The 22,151-nt window shown below is 32.0% G+C and overlaps 2 protein-coding genes across 2 annotated transcripts; one reads left to right on the plus strand and one right to left on the minus strand.

Annotated features, from left to right (window-relative positions):
• The first annotated feature begins 1,159 nt into the window (after nt 1-1,159).
• On the plus strand, nt 1,160-8,532 carry LOC109818229 (plastidic glucose transporter 4). Its single transcript, XM_020383659.3, has 14 exons — nt 1,160-1,402; nt 1,559-1,818; nt 2,293-2,407; nt 2,616-2,683; nt 2,962-3,094; nt 3,177-3,276; nt 3,359-3,471; nt 4,585-4,678; nt 5,255-5,408; nt 5,822-5,968; nt 6,081-6,154; nt 7,352-7,440; nt 7,578-7,692; nt 8,103-8,532. The coding sequence occupies exons 2-14, from the start codon at nt 1,560-1,562 to the stop codon at nt 8,280-8,282; spliced, it is 1,641 nt and encodes a 546-aa protein (XP_020239248.2). The 5' UTR covers nt 1,160-1,402; nt 1,559; the 3' UTR covers nt 8,283-8,532.
• Nucleotides 8,533-9,220: 688 nt separating this feature from the next.
• LOC109818235 (uncharacterized) lies at nt 9,221-10,551 on the minus strand. Its single transcript, XM_020383667.3, has 4 exons — nt 10,393-10,551; nt 10,124-10,184; nt 9,848-10,037; nt 9,221-9,643 (listed from the first exon to the last, which is right to left on the minus strand). Exons 1-4 carry the CDS (start codon nt 10,498-10,500, stop codon nt 9,601-9,603), a joined length of 402 nt encoding a protein of 133 aa, XP_020239256.1. The 5' UTR covers nt 10,501-10,551; the 3' UTR covers nt 9,221-9,600.
• Nucleotides 10,552-22,151: the final 11,600 nt, after the last annotated feature.

Genomic DNA, 22,151 nt, shown 5'->3' on the forward strand with positions numbered 1-22,151 from the left:
ATTCATATCATATGTTCATTTTTATTTCCAATCGGATATTGGGTATATTAATACTTGTTCTATGTGGATAATTTTATAAAGAATTTTACTAAAAAATTTTAAAAGGTTGGTAGTTGAATTTTTCTTGAAGGAGATTGTGCATTATCTTAATTTAATGTTTTTTTTAGATACGAAAATATCAAAGATGAAACAGGAGACAGAGAAAATTGTGGTGGACGACGAGAGGTATTGTGGGGTGGAGGGACCAGCACCGGACCCGTCCACGTAAGTGCTGCGAGAAAGGACATAGTTCAGCAGAGACAGCATCACCACGTGCACTCGCGACAGCACCAACCGCAACCTCATTCCATGATCTAATCCTAAATTCCCATGTAAGATAATCCTTTTTTTGTTTTTAGTTCTTATTAACTCCATCACGAGATCCCCATTTTTTCACTCTCAAGTTCTTCTTGCACAAAAGAAAACAAAATAATATGCATTTTATTTTTTAAATTAAAAATAAATGCAGTTTTAGATATTTCAAAGCTATTTTAATTAAAATTGAAATTTTATCTCAATCATCTATATTATAAAAAGTTTGCATAAAATGTCAGTGTAACTACTAAAATAAATTTATACTTCCAATTAAAAAATAACATTAAAAAAATCATCTAAATTTTTTGTATGTATTTAATTTTCATGTACTACTAATATAAATTTTTTTATACTACTAATCAATATTAAATCGTTCCAATAAAAATCATATTGTAAAACTCATATATAATTACTTGTAGTTGAGTAACATGTTATACTTTTAAGTATGGGGGGTTAGCTGAATCAATCCAAATATGTTCCATAAAATATTATATTTGAACATGTTTAGATGAATCAATCCAAATTTTGAATCAAATTTAAAATATATCTTTATAAATATGATTTAAACATGTTCTACTTCATGCTAAGCTCAAAAAACTAAACTAAAAAATAAAAAATCAGACTTAAACTTCATTTTAAAAACTTCGATTTGCATTTTATTTGCCCCTCTAAACTTATGATCGGATGAATCATTGCGTATATTATATTTATTTTAAACTTCTGTCCTATAAATTCTAATTAAATTCTTCATACATATATTTTTTTTATTCAGAGAAGACCACAAGGCCAAATTCTTCGTATAATATAAAAACAGCACCAAAAGCTTCATCTAAGTATTATTATTTTCTTTATAATAAGGAGTTGAAATCTTCACCATCTTCACTAAGTACTAGTTGCGGTTCTTTCGAAGCCCCTTTCTTCCATCACAAAACGCAAATCCCGATACAAAAATTTGCATGTTCTAATCACTGTGAACGTCAAAACTCAGTAGTACAAAAAATTCATCACCCATTTCTCATTTCTAATTTCTCTGTCAGCCTTTCACTAGGTAATCCATTTGTTACTTTCTCTTCTTTCACGATTCAATCTTATTCATTTGGATCAATGATGCCATTCTTTTGTACATATTTTCTATATTTACATGTGTTTTGTTTGAAAATTCTCTGTTTTGATTTAATGGGTATTGGAATTTTCTATCATTTAGAATGCAGGCATCAACTTTTGGTGTTAAAGGACCCACTTTTGGGGTTCAAGAGCGAAAGGGGTTGGTGGGGTTTGGAGAGTTCAGAAATGGGAGTGTTCTGAGACCCAGAAGAGTCTGCATGAGAAACAATGAAACTGATCTTTGCGGGTTAAGGCTTGGTTCTGTCGCTATGGAAACTGAAGTAACTCGTACTAGAGTTCGTTTTGGTGGCATTTTTGGGCCCTCTGTTAAGCCCAGATCAGTGAGGGCTATGGCTTCTGGTTTGTATGCTGTTGCTGTGGCTTTGATTTGTTTGGTTTATTAGCAATTCTGAAAATTTTTGGACTGCATTGCCAGCGATGTGTATGTAATGTGCTTGGTTTCTTGGATTGTAGATGGGCCACGTATTATTATTCTTAAAGATGCCATGTTTGCCTTTCTTGACAAAATTGCTTTTTTTTTTTTTTTTTTTTATGTTTGATTTTGTTGTTAATGAACTGCGTTGATGTTTTCTAACAGGGCTTGGCTTGTCTATGTGTGTTTGCTGTTGTTTTTGTTGCTTTTTGACTCAGTTAGTTAAGACTGTTGCTTGATTTCCCCAACATAAAATTCTGTGATTGATTTTAGGAGAATGCAGATCATGATAAATTAATTAATAATATGATACAATTTGATAACTTTCTTTCTAGCTGTTGCATATACTTATATCTTCTTAGTTCTTACAGATACTCATAGCGAGTAAAATTGAGTTGCAGATGGAAACATTGAGGATGTTGTTCAACCTATTCCTCAGGGAAAATCTTCTGGAACTGTTCTACCCTATGTCGGCGTTGCTTGCCTTGGAGCCATTTTATTTGGCTACCATCTAGGGTATGGATAGCCTCTTCATATTAGAATGAACGGACTATAATGCATTGTGTCATTTTCTTTATGCTGCCATCTTAAGTTATAAAAATGATATGAGTAACTTGTGGAGATCTTTATGTATTTTTGCTACTACACATGTGTATAACCGCTACTATTTTTATTTAAATAATATGTTCATGTTGGAGAACTCTAACATCCCTGTTTGGTGTAGAGTGGTAAATGGTGCCCTTGAATACCTTGCTACGGATCTTGGAATCATTGAAAATACTGTTCTACAAGGTGCATGCTTTATTTATGTGTGTATTCATAAATTATTTTTTTTTATTGATTTTATAGGTAATAAAATTATAGATAGATGAAAATGCTGTTTCTTGATTTACACACACATATCATTAAGGGCAAATTTTCAATGTGCATTAGCAGAAAATTAGTTGAGCTTTATGGAAGAAAGTTTAAATGATTTTCTTAATTATTTTGTTGACATGAATTTAGCTTCACTTTCATATGTGCCGTCAATTGTTTTCTCTTGATTATCATGAGTGAAAATCCATGAACAGGCTGGATTGTCAGCACACTACTTGCTGGTGCCACTGTTGGCTCATTTACTGGTGGATCATTGGCTGACAAATTTGGAAGAACTCGAACTTTTCAATTAGCTGCAATTCCTCTAGCAATTGGAGCATTTCTTAGGTCTGTCAGTTGATCTTCAGGATGAGATTTTATATTTTTATATTTTTGAAATCTGACATCATAAACAACGATATATTTACAGTGCTACAGCCCAGAGTGTTCAACCAATGATCATTGGTCGCTTACTTGCTGGTATAGGAATTGGTGTTACATCAGCTATAGTACCATTATACATATCTGAGGTAATTTATAAGTTATTATTATCTTTGTGATCATGATTACATAATGTATATGGACTATATGGTGATTTCTTCTAATGCACAGATTTCACCAACTGAAATTCGTGGTGCACTCGGTTCTGTTAATCAACTTTTTATATGTATCGGGATTCTTCTGGCACTGGTGGCTGGGTTGCCTCTGGCACGAAACCCTATATGGTATTGAGTTGTTTCACCTTAGCACTGTTTTTTTTTTCTTTCAGGGGGAGGGGGTTGGATATTTTCACCTAGCCTCTTTTTGAACTGTTTATTTATTCTGGTGATTGCTATCATCCAGAGATGGTAAAATATTAGAAGAAAGTGGAGGTATTTGTGTTTTTTATGTGACAAATAATTTGACAGAAGAAAACATGTTCCTAGAAGAGAAAATTTCACGAAGGTTTTATGGATGGTCCCTTGCCCCTACCTATCTCCAAAGTATTTTCTCAATAAGAACTGATGTCAAGGTTTTGATTGGGGGCTTGGGGCTAAATATAGGTAGTTATTTTCTAATAGATGGATTTCTTTAGTTTAATAATATGACATGTCCCACCACTTGTTGCTTGTTTTAATCTTCCCATCATCTTTGACATGAATGAATAAGAGAATTTTCTTATGAACATGTGCTTTGGAATAAAAATGCAATTGCAAATTTTCATATACTCTGGTCAGTGGTTATTGAAATTCTGTGTTGAAAAGCTGCCTTAATTGCGGTCATCCCTAGTCCACCTTAGTTGTGATCTCTTTGGTAGATGCCTTAATTGCAGCTTCAAGGGTGGTGTAGTGTTTAGTCCCACATTAACTATAGATATGGCCTAAATAGAGCGTATAAAGCTTGGATAGTCATCACTTTACAAGCTAGTTTTGCGAGATTAAGTCAGGCTTTAACCCAAATTCTAAGATTTAGACACTATGATGAAGGATAAACTGTAGTATTCAACAAGCAATATGAAAATTTCATGTGCACCAAATGATATTAATTCCATTTTTTTAACCCGGGGGCTTACTTTTGTCAATATTTGAAGTCAGTACTTAATATTTCTACTATATAGAAGTCATAGCTTGTTATAGCTACCATCTGGATTCACTGGAAGTTTTACACCTCTGCACATTTGTCTCGAAAATAATTATTCCTGACTGATTTGGTCATGTAACATGTTAGTTTCAAGTTAGATCAAAAATTTTTGTTGTCTTAATTGTTTTTAATTTATTTTCCTCTTGGGTGATCAAAAACATTTGGTGGTCAGATTTCTACTTCTAGTTCATTTAGTGTTTTTAATTTTATTTTATCAGGTGGCGGACAATGTTTGGCATTGCAGTAGTTCCATCTGTTCTGTTAGCACTTGGAATGGCAATTTCACCAGAAAGCCCCCGTTGGCTTTTTCAGGTTTTCCTTTGATTATGTGGTATCTTTTGTTATGGAAGCAATAAATTCATATGACAATTAAACTACTGGGAAAGAAAATTACTTTTATACAAATCAATGGCTTTTTTATCTAATAATTGTATCACAAACCTAACCATGGGACTTTGTCATATAGTGACAACCTTGCAGACCTACAAGCTTATTTAAAGACTGGGAAGTACAGCACATTGAAGTGAAGATTATATTGAATTTTAAATATAATTAAGACTATGTGAATTTCCTTAAATGCTTAAACTGGATTGAAACAGTTGTGATACTTATGTTTTGTTATGTAATGCAACAGAACATACATATTATATGTAGAAGACGTGTCTTTTATATATGTTAAGATATACTTAAGAGGTTAGACACTATCAAATTCCTTAAATGATTAAACTAAATTGAAATTGAAAGTGTTGGGATACTAATACTGTTATATAATCCAACAGAACATACATATTATGCATAGATGATGTGTCTTCTATGTATATCTGTTGAGAGTTTAATGCAATAATTTTATTGTTGGTTTTCTGACAAAATTGTATATATTATTTTCAGCAAGGAAAAATTGCTGAAGCTGAAAAGGCTATTAAAACACTCTATGGAAAAGAAAGAGTTGCTGCAGTTATGTATGACTTATCAACTGCAAGTCAAGGTTCATCTGAACCTGAAGCAGGATGGTTTGATCTGTTTAGTAGCCGATATTGGAAAGGTATCCTAAATTTCGGTCAGGACTGATTCTAGATTTGATCAAAAATACTTTTTGCTGATAATACTAAGCTGCATCTTTTGAAGGTCTTTTCATTAAAATTTCCTTTCAAGGGTGTTTGTGTAAAGGAGGTTCAATGTAAAATAATGGTTGTGACAATTTTATCTTGAATGATGATTCATGAAAATCAATTATCTTGGTTCAACATAAACCCAATGCATAGATCAGATTTGATAACACATGTGACTTCCCTTAGATGTTTGATTTCATTGAGGCCCTTCTTTTATATCTGATATATTTGTGTGAAGAATTTATTAAACAATAATTTTTCTGATAACTTTTTCTTAGTTTACTATATAGTTGTTTAAATGTATTCTTATATAAAATAGTATGATTTAAAATATGCCTTGTTGCAGTTGTCAGTGTCGGGGCAGCACTTTTCTTGTTCCAGCAGTTGGCTGGAATAAATGCTGTAGTGTATTATTCAACTTCTGTGTTCCGTAGTGCTGGCATTGCTTCTGATGTTGCAGCAAGTGCCTTGGTTGGTGCATCAAATGTTTTTGGTTAGTATTTTTTAATCTTAAATATGTTTTTTGTGCATTTAGTAAAAAAGGTGATTGTACATGTTGCACAAGCAAGATATTGTTTTTTGATTGATGTGTTATTTTGTTGCAGGAACTGCTATTGCTTCCTCCTTGATGGACAAACAAGGAAGGAAAAGTCTCCTTATCACAAGCTTTAGTGGGATGGTAATAGTTATTTTCAGTGCACATCTGTGTTAGACCCAAAGCACAAAGTTTTAGATATTCCATGAAAAATTAATGATATGCATGAAACATCACAAGATTAAATGTAAAATATTATTTTTGTGGGCCCAATGCTTTGCCTGGCTAAACTTGTCCAGAGTAAAAGAAATATATCTTTTGCATGGTTGGACTTTGGTAGTGACATGGTGCATGGTTGGTTCATGCGTCCAGATATACTTTTTCACTTCAAATGTTAGTTTAGACACGAGCATTTTGATAAGTCAGAAACTATCTCCTTTCAGCATTCATCTCAGCTATGATACTTGAAAGGTCTACCTGGCAAAACATGAATACAAGTAACACTTACTTATCAGTACTCACGATATACTAGAAATGCTTCTGCAGAAAAACAACTGTATTCACCCTACTCGAGTTGCTGATTTGCTTTTCCATCTTTGAATATTCTCTTCCTAATCCTCCACATACTTTTGTAGTTGAACCTTTAGTTTTTATTGATGTGTGTGGAAATTGATTGCAATTTGCAAATATCATTTTGATTCGACCCAAGCTGGTAAGTGGTAAGTATGGCATGTGGATTCTATTGAGTTTATTACTTACTAAGGGGAGTCAGGAGACTCGTATGCCAGTCAGACGAGGTGCTTTGCAAGAGTGTATGCCCTTGTCTGGCTAGTACTTGGGAATGGAAGGGTTTATAGATACTACTATGCCATATTTTAAAATGTGAAAGATAAAAATAGGCAATGCAATTTTGAGAAGTACAAATAACAGGTTAAACTTTATCTTTTCTACTTCTCTCATTCCCCTTTTCTCGTGGAAGCTTATATTTTATTCCACTCTTGAAGTAAGGCAATTTTTAAGCATTTATTATGTTCGATTTCATTTCATGATAACATGTTAGAAGCATAATTAGGTTGGTAGGTATGGATCTATCCTTACCCTTTGTTGCTTAAACATAACTTGAAATAATTTTGTTTATAATTCAAATCCCTGTCCTCCTGGATGACACGATGCCTTTGTATTTATGTTTCTGTTTGGCACACGATCAAACTAAATATCCATTCCAATGGCTTAATTTTATTTCTGGTGCTATAACTTTTTTGACTTATTCTAAGCTATGTAACAAAACATCCTCCATTTTTCATTTGTATAATTGACATCCTGTTTTTATGTCTCTCCCAGGCTGCTTCTATGTTGCTTCTTTCTCTGTCTTTTACTTGGAAGGTTCTTATACCATACTCTGGCACCCTTGCCGTCCTTGGGACTGTTCTGTAAGTCATTTAATTTGTCAATAATAGTGATAGTGATTTCATTCTCTGAAAGATTAAAACTTCAATGAACCTATAGGTTCATTTATTATTTAAGTTTTCTATTTGTGATGACTGCATAATCTATGAATCTTAACCAGCTATGTCCTATCCTTCTCTCTTGGTGCTGGTCCTGTGCCTGCCCTTCTTCTACCGGAGATATTTGCTTCTAGAATTAGAGCAAAAGCGGTTTCTTTGTCATTAGGCACGCATTGGGTGAGTGACTTCACTGTGGAATCGAATATTTTACCTTTGGTCAATGCCTTTATCTTGCAACAAAATTTTGATATCATACTTCTTGAAAGCTAAAACAAGCTACAATTTTTGTTCTTTGTAAGAGTAGTTGCTGTAAGTGTGAGCTTACCAAACATCCAACTTGCTGTTAAATAAAAAAACAGAAGTATCTTGACTTGCCACCCATAAGTCATAATTCTCGGCAACACAGTTTTGCTTTCTACACATTGATTTTCTAAGTGAGTTGGAGAAGCATTCTTTAGAAAATAGCTTCACAATGAATTTCCTTACCCAATTTATTGCTACATTAAGCAATTTCAATAATAATTATTTTATTCGTTGCCTTCATATTATTTTGACGATGAAACTATGGATTTTTTTGGTATAATCAGATCTCCAACTTCGTCATTGGCCTCTACTTCTTGAGTGTTGTAAACAAATTCGGTATCAGCTCTGTCTACCTGGGGTTCTCAGCTGTCTGTGTTCTTGCTGTTTTGTACATAGCTGGTAATGTTGTGGAAACAAAGGGTCGATCATTGGAGGAAATAGAACGTGCTCTCAGTTCAGCATGAAAATCTTCCAGGAAATGCATGTGTTCATAATTCCTATGCTGCTCACAGAACTGTTAATAACTTGTTTAGTGTAATCAAATTTTGCTCATGTGCAAATATGGGAATGATGTGTGAGCTTTGTTTAAGCATCTGTGATAAGTACTATCTTTTCAAACCGATAGTTCTTGTCACACAATGTATGGCAGATATCAGCAAGAACATTCTCACTTCCTTTGTTAAATTGAATAAATTGGACGTCCTTTCTTTAAAATTGAGAGTGATAATTTTCACGATCTTCTGATATAATAAACAAGTGTTGACAATCTGAGTTTCTTGAAGGAATGAATAATAATATTGGATTTGTATAGTGAAAATAATAGACGAATGGTATAACTACATAAGAGCATCTCAGAAGAAAAAGGTGACAAAGCGGCGAGTATATATCCTGATATGCACTCTATTAGGCCTCTGGACCATTGGTGTCATAAGAACTTATGCTGAAATGCAGTAACTTTGTGCACAATTGTCACATCAAGATTTTCAGTTACACGATGTGTCCTATAAAAATATAATCGTGACAATAAAGTATCACTACAATCATCCAAAGATTGGACAAGCAATAAATGATTAGCTAAGTGCATAAGAGGCTTGTGTACTATTTAAACTTACACAACAGCTATTCAGTACAAAGAAAAAATATCAGTTTCCCCAAAGACATGAATTGATACCTGAATTATTGTCTTATTTCTTCCACAATTATGAATTAAAAAATAGAAAAAATTACAGTGTTTCCTTAACACATGTTTGTATTGTTTTGATAAAATCGATTTCTTAAGAATTAACCATATTCTTAAACTAAAAGAGCAACATTTAGCATGACCATCCAAATTTATTTCACTCAACTTGAAATGAACAGAGAAAAATGCAGATAACTAATAAGAAGCAAATGAAATGAAGCCTTAAACAAGAAATTCATAGCTTTTATTTTCTATCTGAAGCTCAAATTTGTTTCATGAATTCACTGTAGATAACATTAGCTCATTACATATCAAGTTTATTTGTTAATTGCTATAAACAATAACAGCAGTGTTGTTACTGATAATCATGGTGTTACACGTCAACTTTAAAGCCCCAAAATATGAAAACTAATAAACATGGTGTACATGTCAAATTTTTAAAGCCCAAAAATATGAAAGCTGATGTTCCCAATGCATGTGCTACATTTGCAACTGCAACACCATCTCGAACACCCCATGGTTATCTGGCCTCCAACAATTGTCATTTTATAATCATCTTAAGTAAATTTTATAGATTCTTCATTGCAATTCCATGGTGATATCTACATGTTGGATTTCCTCTCCCACCTCTCCTTGGCGTCAAGCCTACAAAATGTTAACGATAGATGCATAAAATTGTGAACCACTCACATGAAACAACACAAACAAGTGAAATAACCATATATAAATGGATAAAAAAACAATTACAATAGTATAAACACAACCAGTAATGCGTGATGTGTAAACAGAGATTAACTATTGTTAACTAAGATCTATCAACCAAAGTGGTGTGAATTGTAATATACATACCCCCAATGCAATTTTTGCTTCTTTAATGCAGAAAACACAGGCACACCATCCTTTGAGTCTTCATTCCCAGAATCAAATCCTTCACAATCATTCAAGAAGCTTGTTGATTCTTTGTGATCAACTTCTACACTTTGAATTCCACTGTTTTGGCTTGATAAATCACCCCCTTGTGACTTTTTGTTGACCCCATCTAATATAACACATGTAGAAGAAAACATCAACAACAATAGCATCAGCAATGCATAATCAAATACAATTAAGAATTAAAGAAAGAACCTTTGGGTTTCGTTTTGAACTTTGATTTCGACTTTAGTTGCAAACGCCTCTTGTGAAGTTCCTACCACATTTAAAAATTCAAATAACGTTAATAAGGAAGAGCGTCAAACAAAGAAACACAGCAGTGGAACAGTACCCAGGTTTCAGAATGTTGGGAAAATCTAAAATTTTCAAATTTTTTAATGGAAAAGTGTAAAAAAAAAAAAAAAAAAAAAAAAAAAAAAAAAAAAAAAACAAGAGAAAAGTGAAGAGGCGAAGAGGGTACCCACGCGAAATTTTGAAAGCTGGTGTTGGGTGATGCCTTTAGGGTTGAAATTGGGTTGCAGAAGAGGCGTGGATGCGATTGCAGCTTCTCTTTTACGGTCCTCTTCTTCCATCCTCTTTCTTTTTCATATTTCTCTCATTCGTGTGTGGCTTCTTTTATATGTTGCCACTTGTAAGTTGGAATACACTATTTTTTTTTCTTTGTAAACAAAGTAAATATACTTTGTTATATAAAAAAAGTTTAAATATATATTTTTTTAATTTATCACTTTTTCATTTTTTGTTCTTGAAAAAAAAATTATTGTTTCTTTTCTAATTTTTTATAACATTTTAGAAATAGTTTTTGTCATTAATTTTTGATAAAAAAATCTTATATGAAACGAAAAATATATTATATTGCACGAATGTAAATTAATTTTAATTTTTTTTAGACAAAGTCTCAAAATACACTTCATTGCGACACTTTATCATACTCTTCATGTGCATCTTTTCTAGACTATGGAATGTTGTGTCCTGGTTGTTATCAATGATAAAGTTAAATCATTGGCCTCCTTTTCTCCGATGACGAGTCCCACACATTGCTATTGTGGTAGTTACGCTAGTTAACAACGATTTTGATGATTTTGAGCCAACCGACATAATTCTTCTTGGCCTTGGAGAGGGAGGCATTGGCAATGGCACCAGTAGAGTGTGGACATTCTCGTGGTGCATGAGCACCTACATGATCGAAGAGTGGTCAAATGTGAGGTTGAACTCCTTCATAAGGAGATGGCGGTTGATGACAATCTCATAAAGATGGTAGTTGTTGAGGACGAACTCGACATTGTTGTTGAGATCGTGGATTGTGAGAAATTGCTCCTTATCAATGGTATTGGAGTTTGCATTGAAGGATTTAGGGTTTGAAATATCAGTTTTGGATTGAAGAAGGGAAGTTCGACCACTAGGTGAGGGTTTGGGTGCGATGAAATGCATTTTAAATTTTTTTAAAAAAAATTTAAAATCAATTTACCTACGTGACAATAGTAAAGTGGAATATAATGAATATAATATGTATTCTATTTGCGATGTAGGATTTTGTTAGTGGTAGTTGACGGTAAGGACTATTTTTGAAACGTTATAAAAGGTCACGGATGAAACAACAACAAAAATTATAGGGACCAAAAATAGGGACGAAAGTTATATTTAAATCTATAAAAAAATGTTATATATTAATTATTAATGTTTTTCAATTTAGACTAAATTATTTTTTTCTTGTCTTATCTTTTATATTCATTTTAATTTTTTCAATTGACTTTCAAATCCCAAACAACTATAAACATATTGTTGAGCAACTAGAAACTAATGTGAAAATCATATTTTCTTTGATTTTTTGGTTGGTAGTTAGACTTATTTGTATGCGATTCCCACCATATTTATGACATTTTTTAGTTTGAATTTATGACATTATACATATTTATCAGTGGAGAAAATATAAACACTAGAAGAGGGGTTGAATAGTTAGTGTATATAAAAAATTCACACGTTCTTTAACAGTGAAGTAGTAACACTAGTTAGATGAAGCAAGAAGAGCAGTCAAATGGAACATCGAGTATTTTTATACTAGTTCGACTCAACTACCAAGATTGCGTCTAGTTCTGAATCCACCAAATTGAGTTCCACTATCTTTAAACAAAGATATAAGTATTCTTTTAACAAGTCACTTCTAGCTCAACCCTAAGTATTCTTTGACTTGTCTCTTCAAGCAATTACCCAAGTATTCTTTTAACAACAAGTCTCTCTAAGCTTAACAACCAAGTATTCTTTTATAGTCAATCCTCTCCATGCTCAAAACAAGTATTATTTTACAAACAAGTCTCTCCAGGCTCAACCTTATAACAATGGTTATAAAGGTTACTCAAATGTTGTATTTGTCTCACTTAAACATTATACAATCAATTATAAAGCAATGAATGTATACAAAAAAGAATATATTTTTATAGAATGTTTCTATACAAATGTATATGTATCAATTATAATTTTTGTCTCTCTTTTTCTAATGCTTTGAATCTTCTTATATAGTAGCTCAAAGAAGATGAATATTGCAACACTTTGAGTCCATCTCACAAGTTTACTTCCTTTGTTTTCATTGTCTTCCCTTATGGTGGTAGGTAACCATTTGACACATTTAATGTGAACATTAAATTTATTTCACTAAATAGTACCTCTTATCTTATTAAGAAAGCTACTTATCAACTTTTCATACCAAACAAAGTTTGTAGAAACAATGTTAGTGTAGAGCAGCTATAATAGTGACTTTATCTACTTTTTCCCATGATTTTTGGGATTTGGTTCTTGTAGAAAGCATGGTTCTTCTCTTTAACAAATTTGTAAGTTTCGAGACGGTCTTTTGATTCAATCTGTTAAGGAATGAAACAGTTAAAGAGAACTTTGTCATTAGTCTCAATAAATGATAAATATTTAATATATATAAGGCAAACTATATGTTTCGTCTGATTAACAGTTGTCTTACAAATAATCTACTGTTAAGTCAGGCGAAGCAATTCCCAGTAAGGTTTTGAATGAGACAAATATAATGCATATTGTTATTTCTAACAAATGTGTTAGTATTTTAGATAAAGATGCACAGGTAAGCTGAAGATTTAAGAATATACATAACATGTATCACCTTCTACATCAAAACCAAGAGACATGAGCTAAGCACCGAATAAATGTTGATCAAAAGAAGGAAATACATCAAACAGAGAAACTCACAAACACAATGCTAAATAAAAGGACAAAGCACAAGCAACCAAGATAAAGGGTAAAAGCTACAAAACATCAGATGAAGAGATCAAACGAAAACAAGCTCAACATAAGAAGAAAATTAGTAAAGCATCAGATGATACAAAACCATGGACGATGGACAAAACTGAATCAAAGCATCCTATATGGAGTCAAGAGCTTGCATAGCTGACCAGACGAAGACTCGAATACACAGACAAAAACTAAGAATGCTGGATTGTGCCTGAAGTCACAACAAGAAGAATTCCCTAGCATCCACACTCTTAGTAAAAAATATGGAGTCATCAAAATAAAAGAAAAAGAGTAAAGAAAAATGGACTAGCACTTATCCACAAGTCAAAATTGCATGTGTTAGAGCAAGTACACCTACCAGTCAGCAAAAGACAACGCCTCTGCAGCTACAATGCCAGGAAAGTACAGAGATGTGTAGGTCATGATTGAACCCAGACATAGAAGTATACAAACGGTACAAAAGACTTCACATCACTGAGCAAACAGTTAATGCAAGATCAAATGCATTAAATGTAAGATCTATGAAGGCTGGACAAACTAAACAAAAGAATTAGATGATATGGCTAGTCAGGCATCAAGATTAGGTCTGATCACAGATGGAAGAACATTCAACAAACACTAGATGAGGCCTACTACAAGTCAAGACATTGAAGTATTAGAAGAAAAGCCAAAACAAGACTAAACCTGGAACAAGAAAAGATGTGTTAAACATCGGATGTAACCAGATGGTCAACTCTGATAAAAGAATAGTAAGGCAAGGCATATCATGAGAACCAGACCAATCAAATTGAAAAAGACAAAGTACAATATGGGCACCAGACGACTGTGAGTCCAATATTAGATGAAATTATGTCAAGAACAATCTCCAGTGCAACATAAGGAATTAGACAAAGCATGGGACAAACAATAAGAGAAAGTCAAATGAAAGACAGGGCAGATTGAAAGACACGACAGATAAAGAACAGAGTTTGTCCACCAGTAATGTTGATTAGAATAAGAGAAAAGTCAAAGCACTAAACTCAGATGCTTAAATAGAGGACAAGATTGAGATGCATAGGACCAACAGACGCAGACGAAGACTGCCACACAAGCAATTAAAGAATCAAGTCTTAAAGGACAAATCAAGGCATCGTTTACAATCACTTAAATGCTCTCAACGTAAACGCGTGATCAAAGGAAGAAGAAGAAAAGCATGCATGTGTCAGAAAAAGTACATTACTTTTTCAATTAAGAACAACACTCTACAACTATGTGACCAGAAAAGAACAAAAAGGTTCCTAGGTCTCTGCTAAATTCAGACACAGCTGCTAACAAGCCAAAGAAGACTACACACAATGTCTATTACAGGAAGAAACATTTAATGCAAGAACTCAAGCATTAAATGTGAGATCAAACTAGTCATGAACGACTATATCTGCTTCAATGAACACTTGCAACAGGAAAATTCTACAAGACAATATATATATCACTATCTCAAAACTTGAAAGGTTAGCTTTTTGGCTATCCTTCGGCTCTGCATTTCTAACCAAGTGATATCAAGCCCACGAAACAACAAAACCAGAGATAGAGCATATAGAGTCAAATGTACCACAGTGTATTCATCTCTGTAAACTAAGGTGTTCTAAACATGTGCATCTTAGGAACAAAACCTTAGTGAGTGTACCAAATTTATGTATCCTCTCTGTGAGAGTAAACCAAACACTCAATCGTTGTAAAGACTAATGTTACATACTGATGGAAAACTTGTTGAGAAACCGGATTGATGTTGATTCCTCTTCAAGTTCCTCCCTAGATCTTTGGCTCATTGATTCTTCCTAGGCTTGGTTAAGGTCTCCAAGGGAGGAGGAGACCTTAGGACCACCACGGTTTGGTGGAGAAACTCTCCCAAGAGGCGCCACTCCTTGAAGAAGAGATAAGCCCCTTCAATTCTCACCACACTCTTCTATGGAAGGGATAAGAGAATTGGATGCACTCAAAGAGGTTTAGGGACTTTTGGAAGAGAGAAAATCTGAACTCAATTTCAGAAAATGAATTCTCAATACATCAAAAGTTTTTTACAAAGAGGGAAAAACAAAAATATAGGAGTAGGAAGCTTGGAGAGTAAGCTAGTCTTAACCATGGTTCACTAGGAACCATGGTAAGGTCTAGCTAACCACCCATGGTCTAGAGGCTTGGAGAGCAAGCACCTCACTTAGCTTGCTTGGTAAGCTAGCTAAGGAGAAGCTTGTGCTTCAAGCTTCCAAGCTTGAGAAGAACCAAGCTATTTGGCCAAGTGTGAACACAAGTGTGAACACATCTAGGTGGGCGGCTCTTTGCACTTAATTTACTCCAACCGGTTTTGAAACTGATAATTTGGTTTAGTTAGGTTCATCCAATGTGAATGGAACCTAGCTAAATCAAATCTATGAAAAATTAGGAGTAAAATGAGTCCAATATGTAAATTTTAGCCTAGGACCACCTTTTGGCTAAATTGCTAGTAACACTTTCTAGCTTGCTAATGACACTCTCTAGCTTGCTAATGTCACTCCCAATCCTACTACTAGAAAACTAAGAAAAGAATGTATTTCTAGGTTAGGTTAAATGGAGTCAAAGTGCCCAAGTAACCTACCCTAGAAACAATATACAATAGCTACTAAAAAGGAAATAAAGTGCCTCACAAATACAAAGGCAAAAATACACCTATACAAGTATCTACTATATACAAGGTACAAGAAATCAAACTATACAATGTATTTACAATAGAGACTATGAGACTAACAAGAGGAATCATACTCAATACTCATATTGAGCATAGGTCTAAGAAGCACCTCCTCTCTAGAAGCCTCCTCTAGCCTCCTAACCATGGACCTAGTTAAAGGCCCAATGGTCTTCAAGTGTGAGCATCCTTGGATCACCCTTCACCCTTCTTGGTCTTACCTCTTCCAAAGGGATCCTTGGGGATTAGATTTTCCAAAGGGATCCTTGGGGATTAGATTTCCATCATACCCTCCCCCTTCGAAAGGATTTGTCCTCAAATCCAGTGGTCCTTCCACAAGGATAGCATCACCTACAAAAATAAGAAACAAAGCATTAGTAATGATATATGCATATAATACATGTGGAAAGTGCACCCTATGAGGAATCCCTTCTATAGTCCCAACAAGGGTTCTTAGACTAGGAGGGATGGGTTCTCTAAGCATAAGAATAGGATCCTCACTATAGTGTAGTCTAAGTGTAAAACTAATTCCTAAAAATGTGAAAGTGCTAAAACTATAAGAAACTAATGAAGTAGTCCTATATACTAAGATATCTTGCCTAAAGTTCCCTATGTAGTAACCTAGGCTTCTACAAGAAAACAAAGTGAATACAATAAGGAAACTACCTAGACAACCCTTGATCATATTATATGTTAGATACATCATGGATGAGGGTGTAAAGAGTTTAAAAGAGTCATAGAATCTAATTTGGTCTTGAAGGGAAGTAGTCAAGTTAAGTTCAAAGAATTTTGAACTTCCCTTAAGATCAAAAATAGAAAATAAAACACCATGAGATGTATCTAATAAACAATATAAACCAAAGATTGGGTGCTTTATTAAAATAACTAAAGAAACAGAAGTCCTAAAGAGACAATGGCTGTCTACTTTGGGCACCACCAAAGTAGTAGCATAAGAAGTGCAACTAGGTGAAGTCCACTTCTTCTTCACTAGACTAAGAACTTGAGATCCTTTATTTTCAAAATTATTTAGGTTGTGGATCTTAAGCTCTAAGTCCGTGGCAGCAATAGAAAAAGAGCTAAAATCTTGGTGAAGAAGAAAAGTATTTTTGCAATCATTTTTAATAGAAAAGTGACTTTCCTTTATCACAAGATTTTTGGAGGAGACACTATCCTCCTTACTCTTTTCCAAGAGTAGTGTCTTTTTATCATTGAGAAGGAAAAAAGGTTGTTCAACTAGAAGACATTTTTTAATAGAATGTTCTATTAAAAATTGACTTCTAGGAACAACTCTAGAGGAGTCAAGGTGTGTTTCTTGCCTAGGTGGACTAGGCGTATTTTGTTTGTAACACCATCATGAATTGCCTTCCTATCATGTTGCCAAGGCCTTCCAAGTAAAATGTGGCTTGCATCCATTGGAATTATATCACATAAAATTTCATCTTTATATTTTCCAATGGAAAAAGGAACATTTACTTGATCCTTAACTTCTATAGGTCCATCCTCATTAAGCCATTGAAGTTTATAAGATTTAGGATGGGCTATAGTAGTTAGGTTAAGCTTATCAACCAACCTTTGGCTTACAAAGTTATTACAAGATCCACTATCAACAATGAGAGAACAAGTTTTCTTAAAAATTTTGCATCTATAATGGAAAAGGTTCTCTCTTTGTGATTGGTCTTGATCATTGGGTTGGTTGGTAAGTAACCTTTGAGCAATGAATAGGTCACCTTCACATGGTGCTTCCTCACTAGAACTAAGGCTTTCATTTTCTTCACTTGAGGAGCATGAAGAAGATGAAGTGCTTTCCTCACTTAGGATCTCATTACCCCTAATGATCATGGTCTTTTTTGTGGGGCATTGGGAAGCTATGTGTCCCCTCCCTAAGCATTTAAAGCACTTTATGGAACTAGTCCTAGTTTCATCGGAAGGTTTTTGTTTTTGTTTTTCTTTTAGTGGCCTTTCTATTGAATCGGAGGGTTGATCCTCCTTCTTGAAGTCCTTTCTAGGGTATGAGGTAGATTCCTTCCTAAGGGTAGGCTTTCTCCTAATTTGTTGTTCTACTCTCACACAAAGTTGAACTAGCTCATTTAGATCTCTATAGGGTAATAGTTCAACTTTATCCCTAATCTCTAGGTTTAGGCCACTTTGAAACCTAGCTATGGTGGTTCTTTCTTCCTCTCTTATGCCAGCCCTTATCATAAGCAACTCCATTTGTTGCCTATAATCCTCAACACTAAGGGTTCTTTGTTGGAGTCTTTGGAGCTTGTCCATCAACTCCCTCTCAAAATATGGAGGAATGTGCCTTCTCCTCAAGGAACTTCTAAGCTCATTCCAATATTGAATTGGAGGCTCATGATGAGTTCTTCTTTCCCTTACAAGGGAAGTCCACCAATACATGGCATACCCTTGAAAGCTTAGGGTAGCCATGGGAACCTTTCTCTCTTCACTCACATTGTGGCAAGTGAAGAGTTGTTCAACACTACAAGAAAAATACAAAATAGCGACCGAATTTAGCGACCGAAAATTATCGGTCGCTATTTTGCGACCGAATAGTTTAGCGACGGATTTAGCGACCGAATTTGATCAGTCGCTGTTTTGCGACTGAATTAGCGACGGATTTTATCGGTAGCAATAAAATCGGTCGCTAAATCAGTCGCTGTTTATGTTTGTTTCATGGGAACGTAGTTTGCGACGGAATTAACGACCAATTTTGAAAAAATTATCAAAAAATTGCGACCGAATTAAATTCGGTCGCTAATACTAAACTTTTGAAATTTTTAGCGACCGATTAAATTTCGGTAGCTAAACAATACAAACAAACTTAGCGACCGAATTAAAATCGGTCGCTAAATTTTTTTATTAAATTTTATGAATAGACTAAAATTACTCATTAAAGTTACACAACCAGGTTTCAATCCTGGGTCCTGTGGGTAACCATGGGCTAACTACGAAACCGTTACGCCAGTTTGATTCATTGATATATTACTGAAAGTAATTATATATATATATATATATATAATACAGAAGCTTATAATTTTTATTATCTTATAATTTAATATTATATTTCTTTTAATTATAAAATATAATAAATAAAATCTAAAATCTGTATCAGTTTCTTTGATAAAAATATTTAATTAAATTTTAAAAAAATATTTAATTATATTCTTTTGATTTAATAGTGGATTTGTTTTGATTATAATATTTTAATGTGTTTTATTTGAAATATTAGTTAAAATATTTTATTATCTTTTCATTTTAATTTATTGTAAAATAATTAGAATATTTAATTTAGTATCATTAAAAAAATAACCATTATAAGATTTAATTTATTTAATTTCATTATTTATTAAAAAGTGATAAAATATAATTTATTTTCAATTAATTTAATAAAATAAAAACTTTAAAATATATATTTAAAATCTGTAATAATTTATTAAATACAAATATTTAATTAATTTTAATATAACTAAATTTAAAATTAGAAAATTTATTATGATTTGAATTATAATTTTTATAATCTTTTGATTTAATATTAGATATGTTTTGATTATAAAATATAATAAATAAAATCTAAAATCTGTAGCAATTTTTTTATACAAATATTTAATATCAGAATATTTATTATAATTTTAGTTATGATTTTTATAATCTTTTAATTTAATACTGGATTTGTTTTGATTATAATATTTTAATGTGTTTTATTTGAAATATCAGTTAAATTTTTTTTTTATTTTTTCATTTTAATTTATTGTAAAATAATTAGAATATTTAATTTAGTATAATTAAAAAAATAATCATTATAAGATTTAATTTATTTAATTTCATTATTTATTATAATTTTTTTAAGTCACTTTATTGATAAAAAAATATTTTTAATTAAAATATATTTTCAAATTTTAATTAATTTACTATATCATTCACTTACTTTATTAAAAAGTGATAAAATATAATTTATTTTCAATTAATTTAATAAAATAAAAACTTTAAAATATATATTTAAAATCTGTAATAATTTCTTAAATAAAAATATTTAATTAATTTTAATATATACTAAATTTAATATTAGAAAATTTATTAAGATTTTAGTTATAATTTTTATTATCTTTTGATTTAATATTGGATTTCTTTTGATTATAAAACATACTAAATAAAATCTAAAATCTGTATCAGTTTATTTGATAAAAAATATTTAATTAATTTTAATATATAATAAATTTAATATCAAATTATTTATTATGATTTGAGTTATAATTATTATAATCTTTTGAATTAATATTAGATATGTTTTGATTATAAAACATAATAAATAAAATTTAAAATCTGTAGCAATTTCTTTGATACAAATATTCAATAATAGAATATTTCTTATAATTTTAGTTATGATTTTTATACTCTTTTGATTTAATATTGAATTTATTTTAATTATAATATTTTAATGTATTTAGTATTTTTGATTTCTTTTGATTTGAATTATAATTTTTATAATCTTTTGATTTATTATGATTTAATTTTTATAATGTAACAACCCAACATTTAAAAATAATGTTATTTTTAAGATAAATATTATTTAATTATTTATAAACTTTATTTATTAATATAATTATTTAATTATGTTATTTTAAAGATAAATATTATTTAATTATTTATTAATAAATATTATTTAATTATTTAAAATAATTCCTTTATTTTAATCTAATTCAATAATAATATGTTTGATTCAAATTAAATTTTAAAATAAATGTTTATTTATTTATTTATTTTAAATAAATAAGCACAAATTAAAATTAAAAAAAATCTCCTAAAGAATTAATTTTTTTTTTATTCTTATAATTTAGTTTTGTGAAACCTTCCTCCTTCTCCTTAATTTGTTATACGAGTGAAATTTGTTGTGAACCTTCTGACTCTTGCCCTAGCACCCCCTTCCTCCTTCTTAATTTCTTCTCTGTTCCAACACTCCCTCGCCGGCCACCACGCCTCCTTCTCCGTTAAATCGCTCCAACAGCCCCTCGCCGGCCACCACGCCTCCTTCTCTGTTAGGTATTTCATCGCTTCTCGCTGTTTCTCGCTTTCATTCTCCCTCACTTTTTATACTTTTATTTATTTAAACTCATTCTTCTCGCTGTTCTAACGATTGATTTACGAACATACCTAGTTATTTGCCTTTTTGTTAAAGGAAAATTACAAATTAAACGATAGCAATTTTCTTTTCCTTTTATGTTTTTACAATATTTGCCTCATTTGAGAAATCTGAATTTCTGGCACTCCAAAAATCTTGTCGCAACGTCAGACTTAAAAAGGTTGTGACATCTTCAGCAATTTACTCTTAAGGGATGTGTAGAAATGGTGCAGATTGATCCATTTATTGATATATATATTTTAAAATTTTTCTTGGATGCATGTTTAGAACAGTCTTTTTACTAGAAAGAAAACTCTATATTTTAAGTAGAAAAACTCTAAAAAAATTTCTCCTTATATCTAAACAGCTCAGCTCCAGCGGTTGTACATTGTTTGAAGTATAGTATTATGAAGAAGTGTGATTAGTGGAAGTGTCTGTCTTTTTATTATCACAATTAGTATGCTGATTTGTTTCTTGGTTGTCCAATATCGTGTTGTTGCACTGCACTTAAAAATCGTTGTTCATAATGGCTACAAAATTTGGTATTTCTAGAATTTGGTTGGGAGAATTTCAAAAGTAAAGCTTATTTCAACTCTTTGCAAAAGTATCCATTTTTTTATGCAAAATTTGAGTTTTTGGTCCTGCGAACAATTGATAAAATTAGTATCTCCTGCTTTTTTTTTTGTTGCTCTACTTTCTGTGGTGTGATATTGAGAAGTTTGCTTAAGTTTTCTTAATGGGAACTGTATTCTTATTATGTTGCTTTTAAAGATTGAGATATAGAAGTTAGATAATAGCACTTGACAATTATAATTGTAGAACAATGATATTGTAAGAGCAAGGAAGTTAGTTAGATTTTTTTTTACATAAACACAATGGTGAAACACTTTATCCTATGCTTATTCATTGTCCTGTTCACTCATTTGTTTTGGTATCTTTCACATTGTATCTTTGTAATTTTGTGGCTTGTATCTACCATTTTAAAGAGCTATTTTTCTTTCATGTTGAAAGAAGTTCTGGCTTTAAGCTAAGGTTAAAAAGGGGATAAAAATGTTTCCATTAATTACAAGCTCCAAGCTTTGGATTATAAGAACTTCTCTGGATTTGTTATGGTGGAATTGAATTTCATACATCTTTCTAGATTGTTATGATTTCTGATA

Source organism: Cajanus cajan, chromosome 2 (genome assembly GCF_000230855.2).
Source record: "Cajanus cajan strain Asha chromosome 2, NIPB_CcT2T_4, whole genome shotgun sequence".
In the NCBI taxonomy this organism is placed as follows: domain Eukaryota; kingdom Viridiplantae; phylum Streptophyta; class Magnoliopsida; order Fabales; family Fabaceae; genus Cajanus; species Cajanus cajan.